This window comes from Abramis brama, assembly GCF_963993115.1.
Source record: "Abramis brama genome assembly, chromosome: 15".
Taxonomy (NCBI): Eukaryota; Metazoa; Chordata; class Actinopteri; order Cypriniformes; family Leuciscidae; genus Abramis; species Abramis brama.
In genome coordinates, this window is record NC_139977.1 from 7,308,398 (window position 1) to 7,322,367 (window position 13,970).

The 13,970-nt window shown below is 36.7% G+C and overlaps 2 protein-coding genes across 2 annotated transcripts in view; one reads left to right on the forward strand and one right to left on the reverse strand.

Annotated features, from left to right (window-relative positions):
- Nucleotides 1-124: 124 nt before the first annotated feature.
- LOC311097229 (uncharacterized protein) lies at nucleotides 125-4,516 on the forward strand. Its single transcript, XM_084136784.1, has 2 exons — nucleotides 125-420; nucleotides 1,368-4,516. The coding sequence occupies exons 1-2, from the start codon at nucleotides 222-224 to the stop codon at nucleotides 2,531-2,533; spliced, it is 1,365 nt and encodes a 454-aa protein (XP_083992910.1). The 5' UTR covers nucleotides 125-221; the 3' UTR covers nucleotides 2,534-4,516.
- A 3,432-nt stretch (nucleotides 4,517-7,948) lies between these two features.
- mpp1 (MAGUK p55 scaffold protein 1) overlaps nucleotides 7,949-13,970 on the reverse strand; it is a 28,725-nt gene continuing 22,703 nt past the window's right edge. Inside the window, exons 8-12 of the mRNA XM_084137906.1 lie at nucleotides 13,878-13,958; nucleotides 11,971-12,051; nucleotides 10,012-10,214; nucleotides 9,745-9,819; nucleotides 7,949-8,652 (exon numbers count right to left, since the gene is read on the reverse strand). Coding sequence (XP_083994032.1) covers nucleotides 8,476-8,652; nucleotides 9,745-9,819; nucleotides 10,012-10,214; nucleotides 11,971-12,051; nucleotides 13,878-13,958 — 617 coding nt within the window. The 3' untranslated portion in view covers nucleotides 7,949-8,475. The remainder of the gene's footprint in view (nucleotides 8,653-9,744; nucleotides 9,820-10,011; nucleotides 10,215-11,970; nucleotides 12,052-13,877; nucleotides 13,959-13,970) is intronic.

Below are 13,970 nucleotides of genomic sequence, written 5' to 3' on the forward strand. Positions count from 1 at the left end.
CAAGACTGGTTGCCCATTGAAGCTAAGCAGGAATTCATTGAAATATGTATTTATTATGTATTTTATTATTATTATTCAACGGTCGGCTATTTGTAGATGTAAGGAAGTGACGTCTTTGGCCCTCAGACGCTTCCGGTTAATTAGCGCGCACGTTCGAAACATCGGCAGACTCCGGTGGCGCTTTGTTTACTTCATAATTTACTTCTTCATACGATTAAATCATGTCAAAATTAAAATTAGGACCATGTTGTTCAGTGGCTGGATGTTCTCTCAGGGCTGGAACTAACTTGCTTTCGGAAATCAAAGCGTTTAGATTTCCGAGAAACAAAAAACAATGTGACGCCTGGGTCGCGGCAGTGAAGAGAGAAGGCTGGATACCAACTAGCAACTCTAGGATATGTAGCACACATTTTATCTCTGGTAAGTAAACGACATTTTTGTTACTGAATTATTTCTATTTCTATACGTTCAGTAGTTAAGTATGGTGTATCATTATTTGAGCTAACAGTGTGGCTCCGTCATTGTTTTCAAATGTGTATATAGCATGTAAATAGCTTGTGTTTTGATACGTTTGCAGTGAAAAAGCCAGGTTTTTATTTCAGTTTGATTTCTAAAATGCTGTAATTAGGAAAGTAGCCGTGCATTAGTTGTCTAGCTGTCTATTCAGCTGACGGATGCAGTGTATAATACTTTATAATAATGTTTCATTGTGTAACGTTACTTATAGCCTACTTGTACATTGTGTACAACTTAACTGCATTATTTCAGAAAAGATAACGATAAACAACATTTTTACATCACTTATTAAGCTTGTTTAATGTTAATTCCAACATGCACTAATGGATTAAACAATAACAGTATTGTTTTTTTTTCTTCATTGCTCATTAACCTGGTTAAGTTAAATATTAAGTACATTTAATCATTTAGCAGATGCTTTTATCCAAAGCGACTTACAAATGAAGAGAGCAATAAAAGCAGTCAAATCAACTTAATTAATTAAATATTAAATAAATATTTTTTTATTAAAAATCTTTTTAAAAAGCGTTATAAAATTTTAACCCGATTCTGCCATAAAATGAATTGTGAATGATTTACAATTGTAAATGTATTAATTAGAGTTAATAATAAAAGCTGTAAAATGTGAATTGTTTGTTTATGATACCTAAAATATGTTCGAATATAAGACAGTGTCTTATATAATATATATACAGTGCAGTATGCAGTGATCATATTGAAAGCTAGCTAGTTATTTTATTGCTAGATTACATTATCAAAAATAGTCTTGGCCTTTGTCATCATATATCTTCAACCAGTGATGTGTGAAAGCTATAACCATCCCAATAATGTTTTTCTACTTTTGTCTTTAGGAAAGCCATCAAATGACCCTCTAAATCCAGATTACACACCATCAAAGCTTCTACACAGACCTGAAACCTCCAGGAAAATGGACCGTTATCAGAGGTCTCTGAGACGAGCATCAGAGGTCTCTGAGATGAGCATTGGAGTTCAGCCTACTGAGGAAGTAGAGGACATGGACATGAATGTAACAGAAGATATGCAGAAACTGAACACATCTTACAAAGAGCAAGTGAGAAGCCTAGTGTCAAAGGTACAAACTCTCACCTGTGAGTGGAATCAACTGAAATCTGATGTGGATTTAAATGATGATCAAATCATTCACTTCAACACTGGCCTTCGCTCATCCAAAGTGTTTTTCGCCCTACTGACACATCTTACCACTTCTTGGAGTCCGAGAACACAGAGTCCTCCAACACCTCTCCAGTTTTACTTAGTCTTAATGAAACTGAGACTTGGCCTCACTCATAATGATCTTGCCTTCAGGTTTCATTGCACTTGTGCAACAGTCTCTGCAATATTTCATGACTGGCTGAACGTAATGACACAGCGCTTCAGCTTTCTAATTCAGTGGCCTTCTAGGGAAGAGATTAGGAAGAATCTTCCTGCCCTGTTCAAAAGCCCCCCTTTCAATTCAGTGAGATGTATCATAGACTGCAGCGAGATCTTTATTGAACAACCAACATCACTCAGTGCAAGAACAATGACATACTCCAACTGTAAGTCCCACAACACCATCAAATTCCTGGTTGGCACCAGTCCAACAGGGTCAATCACATTCCTCTCCAAGTCTTGGGGTGGGAGATCCAGTGACGAAACGATCACCAAATCATCTGGATTAATTGATCTTTTGGAAGAGGGAGACATTGTCATGGCTAACAGAGGGTTCAGTTTCCCGGAGTATTTTGCTGCGAAAGGAGTCCAGCTACTCATACCAGCTTCAACCCGTGGAAAGACGCCGCTTTCAGGACGGGAAGTGTCTGAGTCACGTCACATGTCAAGGTTGAGGGGTCATGTGGAAAGAGCTATTGGTCGCATTAAAAAGTACTGCATTTTGCGACAAACGCTCCCCATGAACTTGGTGAAGCGAAGATCAAAAGACACAGTGGCAACTGTTGATAAAATTCTGTTGGTTTGTTCTGCATTATCTAATTTGGACAAGTCACTAATCAAGTAAAAAAAAATACATTAGACAGTAGACACTGACAAGTCAGTGCTCGCAAAATCGCCTGCCCGACGTCCCGGGGCTATTGTGTTTTCAAGTCGGGCTACCAAAATGCATAACCGGCCTGCCCGACGGGCTATCTGAAATAGTGTTCGCTTCAGTCTTGTTATAATCAGATTCAGCGCGTTCTTCATCTTCAATCCGCAGCGGCGCCAAGCAGAGCACACGTCAGAAACAGAGGATAGGGTGTGTGTGTGTGTGTGAGTCTCATGGGTCTGTTAATGTCAGAATATTTGAGATGACCAATCAAATCAAAGTAGGCGGGCTTTATATACACAGAAGCTGCTGAGCGCGAATTTGAGCAGAGCGACTGACGCTTCAGTTTACGGTCGAGTGCGAGATGAGATGTAAGTTAGCTAAACTAAATATTTCATATTTGACAGCTTTTTTAGGTCATACATGTGAAACAAATGACAAAAATAATCAGACAATCGAATATACTTTTGTCGAATTTCGCCATTTTGAACTGAAAATAGGCCTATGCAACGTGACCAATAATTACTGTCATTGTGAGGGGACATTAACAGAGCATTAACAAAGCCGTTTTCATCATGTTAGGCAGAAGATTAATAATGAATGTGTACATGTTGAGAATTAATATACATTTTGTAGCCTTCAGTAAATTAAAAAAGTTCAGCTTTAGGAGGGGAAGAGACAGGGCAAGATGAGGAGACTGAGAGAAAAAGAAAGAGTGATGGATAAGAAGTGAGAGCAGGTATTGACACATAATCTACTGCCCACTAACATGGTTTTAAAGCTATTTCTTATCCTTTTTTGGCCTTCAAACGTCTTGAAATGGACATATCAGAGAAATAGGACCCCCTAATAACCTTAAATGTAGGACCTCTTTGATTATAAAGCCCTGTCTACGGCTCTGTATTAGGAATACGATCAATAATTAATGTGTACATATTGTGAATGAATTTAATAAACTTAGTTAGGCTACCTAGCTTTCTTAGTAGCTTTCAGTAAATGAACGCGTCTGAGAAAATGATTCATAAATCAACCTATCAGTTGACCCTGTTTACTTTCTTCACTGACAGACAAAAATGAAAAGCCTATATCAGTCAAAGCTCAGCTTTAGGAGGGGAAGAGACAGAGCAAGAGAAAAACTAAGAGAATAGGAGTGATGCTGATGAGGAGAGAAAAATAATCAGCTGCCCCTGCACTTGCATGGTTTTAAATCTATTGTTATCCAATTTTTTTGGCCTTCAAAACATCTTAAAATGCACATATGTAGATCAGAGAAATCAACATTTTCTCGGGGGTGCCCCCGGACCCCCCAAACTAGCCTACCTCACATTCGGGACCTCAGTGATGATAAAACCCTGCCATCTGCATGTTAATGAAACTTAATAGTGAGCATTAGACCCTAAACTAAAGTGTTACTTTTTTTTTAATCTTTTTTTTTTTTTATCATACCCTCATTGGGGGCTGAGCCACAGACACAGACTGATTCATGTTCCACACTGATCACACACATTTCAGTTTAGCTAGAACCAGATGCATATGATATTTTGTGTTTTGAAAAAGTTTTTGATTCATTGTTTTGACTCCTAACCAATTTTCTACATTAAAAATTGTCTTTTTATCTGGGCTAGTAACATTCATTTCGGGGCTACCAAAATCTGAAGAGTGCCTGCCCGAAGGGCTACCAGCGATTTTGAAATTCTGCGAGCCCTGCAAGTGGTTGGAAACCTTTTATTTCGTTATTGAATGTACAGAATTAACATTGGTGGCAGATTTAACACATGAAATATTGCATTGTGTATATCCTTTGTATATAGGTTTTTATTGGGTTTGTTTGATCTTTAATTTTTTTTTTTTCTAACTATCTACAATTATTAAACATTTGTTTGTTAATGAGAACATTTGTTGTTCTGCAATTGATTGAATGTATTTCACAACAAAATTAACAATTTTAACAGATTACTTAAAAGGCTGTGTATGATTTCACATTTATTTGGATTATGAAGAACACACTGAACAAAACCATTGCTCACCATGGTGCCTTTTTAAGCCTACACATTTCAGATGAAACACCTTGTGACAGACAGAGCACTGTGTGACACATGTTTTAGACCTACTTTTAGACAAACAGGAAGTCTCTGCGATCAGAAATTGTTTCCTCAGTTTGTGTGTGTAAATTCCTGTGAGAATGTGCTGTCTGTAGAAGAGATGCAGTTCTGGTCTGACCTGAGCCTTTGGTCGCATACTTTCTGAGTGTGGCAGTCCTGTTGTTCAAATGACAAAAATGTTTATATATATATACAAACATGCGTATAAGCGCGTTAAGGGTTTTCCTGTTAGAACGGTGTTGTGTTAGTGTTGAGGTTTGCGCGGAGATAACGGATAATCGTTTGCACCTTCAAATCTATCTGATCTGTACGGAAGAGGATTAGGGCCAAGCAATAATAAAAAAATAAATCTCGAGATTAAAGTCACTATAATGCGAGATTAAACTCGTTAAATTTCAAGAAAAAAAGTCGAAATACAATCTTGAGAATAAACTCATTACATTTCGAGAATAAAGTCGTTGTGTTTTGAGAAAAAAAGTCGAAATGAAATGTAGAGAATAACGCATTCGATCAGTGTTCATTGCATAGTCTACTGATATCAACCTCATCGAGGTTTCGTGGTTTCCCAGGATACCATAAGATGCGTTATTAATCGTTGTTGGTTGTGTACGCCTCCATCCACAGAATGTAACGACTGTAACCATCTATACAGCCATTAATGGCAATGCCGTACGGTTTTAATTTATCATAGCTGTCCATATGCCAGAGTGCATTTGGGCCAGCGCAAGTGTACTGGCGTCTTATCAAGCGTCTCCTTCGTCGAAATTCCACACCTTGATGATCAACAAGTTTAGTAATGCGTCTTATGGTATCCTGGGAAACCACGAAACCTCGATGAATTTCATGTTGGACAAAAGCGAGTACATCGCACAAATTGGACTGATTTTTTCTTCTAAAAAGACCTAGCCGACCTAGACCTAAGAATGTTCTATTCTTTGTTACTGAAAGAAAGTCTAAAATATAGCTTGACTAAGTGATCCAACTCTGCCATGTCCTCTATCAGTAGGCTATTTTTTTTATTATTGCTTGGCCCTAATCCTCTTCCGTAGATCTGAGCCCAGTACTCTTCAGAGAACTCTACTTTCTGAGTGTGGAAGTCCTCTGTTGTATGTATGTATTGTGTATATATATATATATATATATATACAAACATACGTATAAGCGCGTTAAGGGTTTTCCTGTTAGAACAGTGTTGTGTTAGTGTTGAGGTTTGCGCAGAGATAACGGATAATCGTTTGCACCTTCGAATCTATTTCAGGGAGTGCGTTCTCGAGACACCAGGCACTGTTTTGTGCGGATGGGCGGCCGGAGCGCGTTAAGGGTTTTCCTTTTAGAACGATTGTGTTAGCGGCCCCTAAGTTAATAACTAATGATCTTCGCAACGGAAGTGAATCAATCAATCAAAACTAACTTTAGCTGGACAATAACTTTATTCTAGAGCTGCTGAAGCCTAAACAATCTGTTACGGTAATTTCCTATTATCTCTGTAAAGCTGCTTTGAAACAATCCATATTGTTAAAGCGCTATATAAATGAAGGTGACTTGACTTGCCCGGCCATGCAAGTGCAATGCCCACTAATAACCTCCCCGGTCACCTTAGAACCACACAGAGCTCCAACTTCACCAAATACAAGACAAACATCGTCCACATTGTAAGAACAAATGTTTCTAACTTTTCCGCTATGGAAGTAGTTGTAAGCATCTAGACTACGATATGCCTTGAGCGCTTCTCTCGTGTAGACACACTCGGTCTCAACCAGATAATGGTACACGTCTGGATACGTCGGGGGGTGAGGAAGGAGAAACACCAAGAAACCATTTACAGCTGGCATGATGGGATGAGAGGATAGAGAAATGGGGAACAGAGAAATCTGGAATGAAGACCACCTCTCATGTAGCCTTATTCTGATATGCTTGTTTCTCTCTGTCTCATGCATGTATAACATAATAAATAAGTAATCTCTTGGCAAAGTATCTGGTGTAGCTTCCGTGATTCATCCATAACGGGGGAAAGCATGATTTTCAAGTCTACAAGGGTATCGTTACACCCCATAGCAACGATTGTATTTAATTTTACAGTACAATCATAACATGGTACAGACATGATCTTAGTTTCATAATGTCCTTAAACATAATAATATTGCTGGCCAAAAAGTTGACTGAGTTGTCCTCCCCTTTAGGGAGTACATTGAACGCTCAAGTCAGTTCTGGCAGTCAGAGCAGATATTTGTGTGCTTTGGAGGCCGATCTAAGGGACTGCCAGTTACAAAGCAGAGACTCTCTCATTGGATAGTGGACGCAATAGCACTAGCTTACAAGTCCATGGACTTGAAGTGCCCTATAGGGGTGAGGGCCCACTCCACCAGGGGTATGCCCTCCTCTTGGTCTAGCGGAGTGTCCATCGAGGATATCTGTACAGCGGCCGACTGGTCCTCGCCATCCACCTTGTTGGAACTGATAATATTCTGATTGTCAAATCCAATCTGACTTCTGACCTATAATGCTGCCTGAATCATAACCATACACTGCTCGTTCATTGGCCAGAGGAGAACTGGCCCCCCGACTGAGCCTGGGCTCTCCCAAGGTTTTTTTCTCTATTCTGCCCTGATGGAGTTTTGGTTCCTTGCCACTATCACCTTTTTCACCTTTGTTGCCATTGGCTTTTGGCTTGCTTAGTTGGGGACATTAAATTTAACATTTGATGAAATATTCAACAATAATATTGATCTGCCTGCATTGACACCATTATATGAGAACTGAACTGAGCTGGATGATGACGTCACTTTTTCTCAAGAGCGGCTGTATGTATAAATGAACTAAATTAATAACTTTTTTATAACAAAAATGAAACATCATTGAACTTTCTTAAGCTGGACTGTGATGTTATTTTCTTTTGGAAACAAACTTTGCATTATTTTCCTGTTATCTCTGTAAAGCTGCTTTTAAACAATCTGTATTGTAAAAAGCACTATATAAATAAATGTGACTTGACTTGTTTTTACACCGCCAGGTTTTACAACTTGGAAGGCCCTACTCTTCAGGCACAGATATTATCTGCTTAACCAGTCCCCAAACGCAGGGTTTTTCCTAGTGGTGTCATGCCCCATGGGTCCATAACCTTGGTTCCCTGGTGGGCTGAAATGCCATTTGTCTTCAGTATTTGGAGAAAAACAGAGTTTTCCCCATAAGCATCAGTAACTGACGCAATGCTCACTCCCGTCATCTCGGGGAACTAAGGTTACATTAGTAACCGAAACGTTTTCCATTCTTTAACACAGAGAGTCACAAATGAAGTGTGGGGAGACGTTTATTCAGTTCTTTTAAAAGTGCCTTACATTATGACTTGAGGTAAATCCATATATCATAATGAGAAACATTTCAGGACAAGACAAACCTGCTTTCAAATATAGATTGATATAATTTCCCTGTGTTTTTAAAGTTTTTTTTTTTTTTTAAACGTAATTATATTTAAGAAGAACACCATGGTACATGGTATAAAAAATACACTGAAACTCCAGGGAAGATCAGAAATGAACTGAGTGGTATTTTGAATCACAGTAGAGGTCCTTTTTGCATCACTAACAATGTCATCGCTTACTGCTATATATATATATATATATATACTGTACTGGTATGGTTATAGCACTCTGGCATTTAAAAATCATTCACATATTAAACAAAAAGAACAAACTTATTGCTTTTTTAAAACATTCTATAAACCACTTATTCATGTGCAAACTGTCTTGATGACCGTGTCAGTGTGGTTTACTCTTATGGTATATTTGGAGGGGAGATTAGGGAAAGGGACTGGGGTTTTTAGTACACCCATGAGATTGGCACCCACTGTGGGGTCGAGGAGGCTCTCTCGATGGCCTCTTCTACACCCTTAACACTCTCATCTACATCATTGTTGACGAGAATTTCATCGAAGAAGTGGCGGTATGAACTGAGGATGCCATCGGATTCTTTCTGGATGTTCTGCACTGCCTCTGACTGAAAAGTAGAAAAGCATAGATTACAAATCTTCAGTGTACAAAGGAAACATTACTTTTATTATAAACTTCAGGTCGTAAGCATGGATAGGTGGGCATATTGGGTGGGCCATAAGGGTGGGCTTATTGGACCAGATTCACAAAAATCTTCTTGTGAAATAATTACTTGAGATAAAATGTTCTCAAATATTTTCTTAAATGCTGTATTTTGGCTCTCTCTAGAGTAGTAGTTTTCAGTCCTGGTTAACGATCCCTCTCATTTGTGCTGAATTGATTGTTCCTGAATTTCAAACGTCACGCATAATCAGGATCAAATTATTGTTTACATTGGTGTAACTTCAAAGGAAACATGCACAACCCTATTAGCAGTAATATGCAATACATGTAGCTACTGTTAAGTTGTAATGCTTAAGTGCAAAAATAAATTTGAAATAACCTAATAAAAGCATAAAATATATGGAGGATTTAAGACAAGTTGGAGGTTATCCTAACTTTGAAAAGTTATTTACGATGGTTTTTAATAGGCCTTCCATGATTTCTTGATTCAATTTGAGTACTTGATTTAAAAAAATCCTTGATTGCAATTTACCCATGTCGATCAAGTGGCAAAATACCAGAAGTGGCGCATAAGTTGATTGTTTATATTATGTATATTACATTTTGTATTCACAGTAACAGTGTTGTTCAACAAAACCATATGATCACTTGTTTTTGATACTTTATTTGAACCAACTGTTATTGCCTCATTGTTATTATATTAATAATATAATTAATATTGTATTTTAATTCATTTTATTGGCTATTGTTCACTTAGTCTTATTATTACCACAAAAAAATATCCGATTAGTCATCAAAATAATCAGCCAATTACTCTATTACCAAAATAATCATTATTGAAAGCTCTTTTTTATTTTCACGAATTTGATTTCTTTTCAAGTTTTGTCTTAAGAACAATGTTAAGAACATTCTTAAGAAGTATTTTTGGAAATACTTTTTTTTTTTTTTTTGGAAATACAAAAACAATTTTATTCTTAAGAAAGTTTTGTAAAATCTGGCCCCTGGGGCTTAAAGCCTGAATGAATCAGTTTCTAACCTGATTGCCAGTGTTAGTAGGAGCAATGAACATCACAAGAGGAGCAAACTCTGCCGTTCTGAGCACTTTCAGCGTCTGGAAAAAAACAAAAAGAGTTCAGAAAGCAATTGACTGACAAGGGTAGAAATAGTGACGGTTCATCAAAATAAAAACAAACTAGTTTTTTAAGAAAATGTGAATGGTGTTTTCTGTGCAAAACTTGACAGCACAATGCTGGGGATCAAATGCTATGGTTATTTAATAGCTGACTCAACAGTGTGGCATTACCTGTGGTTCCACATCCAGCAGAGCAATTTTCCCCTGTGCGTGAATCTTGTCAACAGTTTCGATCTTAGTACCAAACATGTGTCCCTGGTGACTGCCATATTCAAGTAGTTGATTCCCGACGATACATTTGGTCATTTCATCATTGGAAATAAAGTAATATTCTTTGCCATTCTCCTCGTCCTTCTTTGGAGGTCTAGTGGTGTCTGCAAAGAAATTTTTTATTTATGATTCATTATTTTGTCATGTTTTCCAGTGAACAATTTAAAAAAATATATATATATATTTAAGAAGCAAAACTCCATATAACTTTTTTACAGAGAAAACATAATAAATGTATATGAATCTTTAAATCTTTGAAATATATATCATCTTATAGTCTTATATAGATCTGTTTTGTTTCTCAAGTAAAATTGATCTTGTTTTAAGGATGATAGGATACTGGAAAACAAAATAAAACTATAAATTAAGAAAATAATTTTGCAGCAAAAAGTTGTCAAAACAGCCTTAAGTGTTTTAAACATGTTTTTGCATTTTAAAATTGAAAATTAACATTTTTAAAAGGTGCAAGGTGTAGTGACACATTTTTTAAAAGTTGAGCTTTGTTTAACATGAGTGCTGCATTAAAAGAAACAAACAAAGATGTCCATCTAGCGTATGCTTACATTAGTCTGGAAATCCAGACCCAAATCTGAAAGATTAAGGGTCTGGCATTGAGTAATGAAAATCGCCCAACTCGAGGGCGGCACCAAGCATGCATTTGAAAATCTCACTGCACGCAATTGGATAACACCAATCACTGTCGTGATTGCGCTGTCACTAGCGCTGCCGTCATCTGTTTAGTTCGCCTCTGGCCCGCCTATATCAGATGCACCGATGTGATTGGTGCAGCTTGGCTACAAGGGCATAGTTAATGAGCATCATTACTCAATGCCAGAGTAACTCGCTGAGCAAATTCAAATTGTGCTCTCGCGAGAACTCTGGATTTCCAGGGTATGCTTCCATAGAAAACCAGACAGTTGATGGCACCCATTGACTTCCATAGTATATATTTTTTTTCTTTTAGCTACTATGGAAGTCAGTGGCTAATGTCAACTGTCTGGTTTCCAACATTCTTAGAAATATCTTCTTTTGTGCTCAACAGAAGAAAGAAACTCATACATGTTTGGAACAACATGAGGGTTAGTAAATAATGACAAAAAGAGGGAATAGATGATTTTTTGAAGAATGTTGGTAACAAGAAAATTGGCGGTAGCCACTGACTAACAACTTGAATTGAATTTCAACTATAAAGTAGCACTCCAGTGTGTTCATTTATACTCATGTCTGACCTTGATGAAGAAATTGATTGAGTCAAGAAAGAAACCTGAAAAGATTGCTGGGGCCCAGAGTAAACCTTCCTTATTATGCAAATAGTCATGGTTTTGTTTTGGCTAGATTTTGTTCAAAATGACCTTGTATCCATTTGTTTTGCGATTTCGCTTGAAGTACATAAACAATAAAAATGGTGTGGCATGTCAACTTGACATTGCTAATGAAGGTGAGTAATGAATGACAATTTTTTAGGTGAACTACTGTGCTGAAAATTCCTAAATAAACCAGCGTGAAATCCATGTTGGTCCGGGCTTTTTACGAGTTGGTATAATGCTGGTCTAGCTGGTGAACCAGCATAGTCAAGCTGTTATCAAGCACAAAATAAAAAAAAATAAAAAAAATTAGCTGGTCCAGCAGCACACCTGCTTCCCATGCAAGGGATCAGCAAACCAGAAACCAGCATCTCAGGCTGGTCCAAGCATGCAAACAGCTGGTGAACAGCAATACTGGATTTTTCAGCAGGGTATCCATACATGGATTTACGACCGTATGTAATTGTTTTGCTATGTTTAAACATTCCTAAACACTGTTTAAAATTCCTAAATACAGGTGGAAGACTTTGGAGCTATGCAGCTGGATTGTACATACGTGGTGCTGGGTAGGCAAACTTCTCAGGATATTTGGTCAGCAGTGCATTTTTAATATGGCTCCTTCCAACTCCAGGTGCACCTTTAAACAAGAGCAAAACATTGAATATGAAATTTTAGCCTGTAAACTTAGCTGCACATTTTCAAATATTAAGCTCTCCTTTTTGTGGATCTACATGGTAATTTACCTTAATGAAAAAAAACTATACCAAAATGTATTTATATATGTATTATATTTATAATAAGTATACTACAAAACCATTAACATATTTACTGACGTATAACTTGAGACTTCCTGATTTAAATATTATAATTAAGCTTTATTTGGAGTAGGGTACAAAGGGGCTAAAGGCACTTCTTAAGAAAAATGAGCTTTTCACTTCTCCCATAGTGTATGATTGCAGAAAAAAAAAAATGCTTGTATTGAACATTGATGGAGCAACAGATTTTGTGTGAAAATAACCATAAAAGTGGTTTATTTTGTTTAAAAATCTGATAAGTGTATGTGGTGGCGAGGTGGAGCTTTTGCCCCACAGACACATGGGGTAAAACCAGCATGGGGCAAAAGGCACACAGTATTGATACAAATACTTAGACATTATTAAAAACATATTATTTTAGCCAAAGTTAATACTTTTTCAAAACAATCACTTCAGCAAATTTTGTACTATTTTTGGTTTATTTTGATAAAATAATTGATTTTTGTTCAATAAAATGTTCATTTTAATAAATACAGAAACAAAAAAAAAAAAAAAAAAAAAAAGTAAAGATTCTGAAAGCATTGAAGGAGATCCCATAACTATTAAATATATGTACAGTAGTAATAATAAATAATATTTTATTATATGATATGATTAATGTCATATTTTTTAAGAATGATGGCTTCATTATAAATATGGTGATTATCTCTAAGGTGGACACCCAACTTAATATATGATATTTACCATCTAAATCTAACCATCTATTTATATATAAATCTATATAAATCTATATATTTCTGTATTCCCATTTCCTCAAACAGCAAAAAAAAAAGAAAAAAAAAAAGGAAACCATATCAATAGCCTGGTCAGAAGAGAGAACATGACAAATTAGCCATCACTCCCTCTTTAATTAGCCATCACTCCAAATTAGCCATCAAGCAGTTGTATTGGAAACACTCACATAGCAGTGTTAACTATTTGTTCTGGAATTAAATGCCAAGGTCAAGTCAAGTCAAGTCACATTTATTTATATAGCGCTTTATACAATACAGATTATACAGGAATATAATGCAACAAAGTTTGTTTCCAGATGAAAATAGGGTCACAGTCCAGCTTAAGTAAGTTCAGTGATTTGAATATTAAATTAAATGTTAAATTTAATGTCTTTAAAGGTAATATTACACAATTTTTTTTTTTTTTGGGATTTTCTTTTATTTATGTATATTTATAACACTATACTTTGAGCTAGATTTACAATGTTAATAACAGTGCAGACACGTCATCACAGTCCAAAACTGTGGAAAGAGCCCACGATGATATGTACTCCCATAACGTCTGTTTGCTTTGTGCTCTAGTTTTGTTTTTACCTGCCTGTCCGCCTGTCTCAGTGCTTTGAGTTGGTTGTCATGGTTACTGATTTAGTTACGCACCTGTTCTGAGTTTCTTTGATTATCTACCTGTGTATTTAAGCCCTGTGTTAGTTCTGTTCCTTTTTTTCCTATCTCATCTTAGTTAGTTGATTGTTCAGTTAATGTTTTTAATCTAGAGTTTTCAGTGTTTTGGAAAATAAAAAAGTTTTATTCTACCCTCTTGAAACCACGATGTGACACATAAATCCTCCATTCCCAAGAATTCCCTGCTGGTCTAAGCTGTGTCAAAGGTGACGGAGGCACAATATTTAAAGTTAATAGGGTATGATAATGCTTACCGATCAGAACCAGAGTTTTTCGGATGAATGCAGGAAGTCTCACCACTTCTTCATAGGATATTACATCAAGCTGGTCAAAGACTAAAGAAGAAA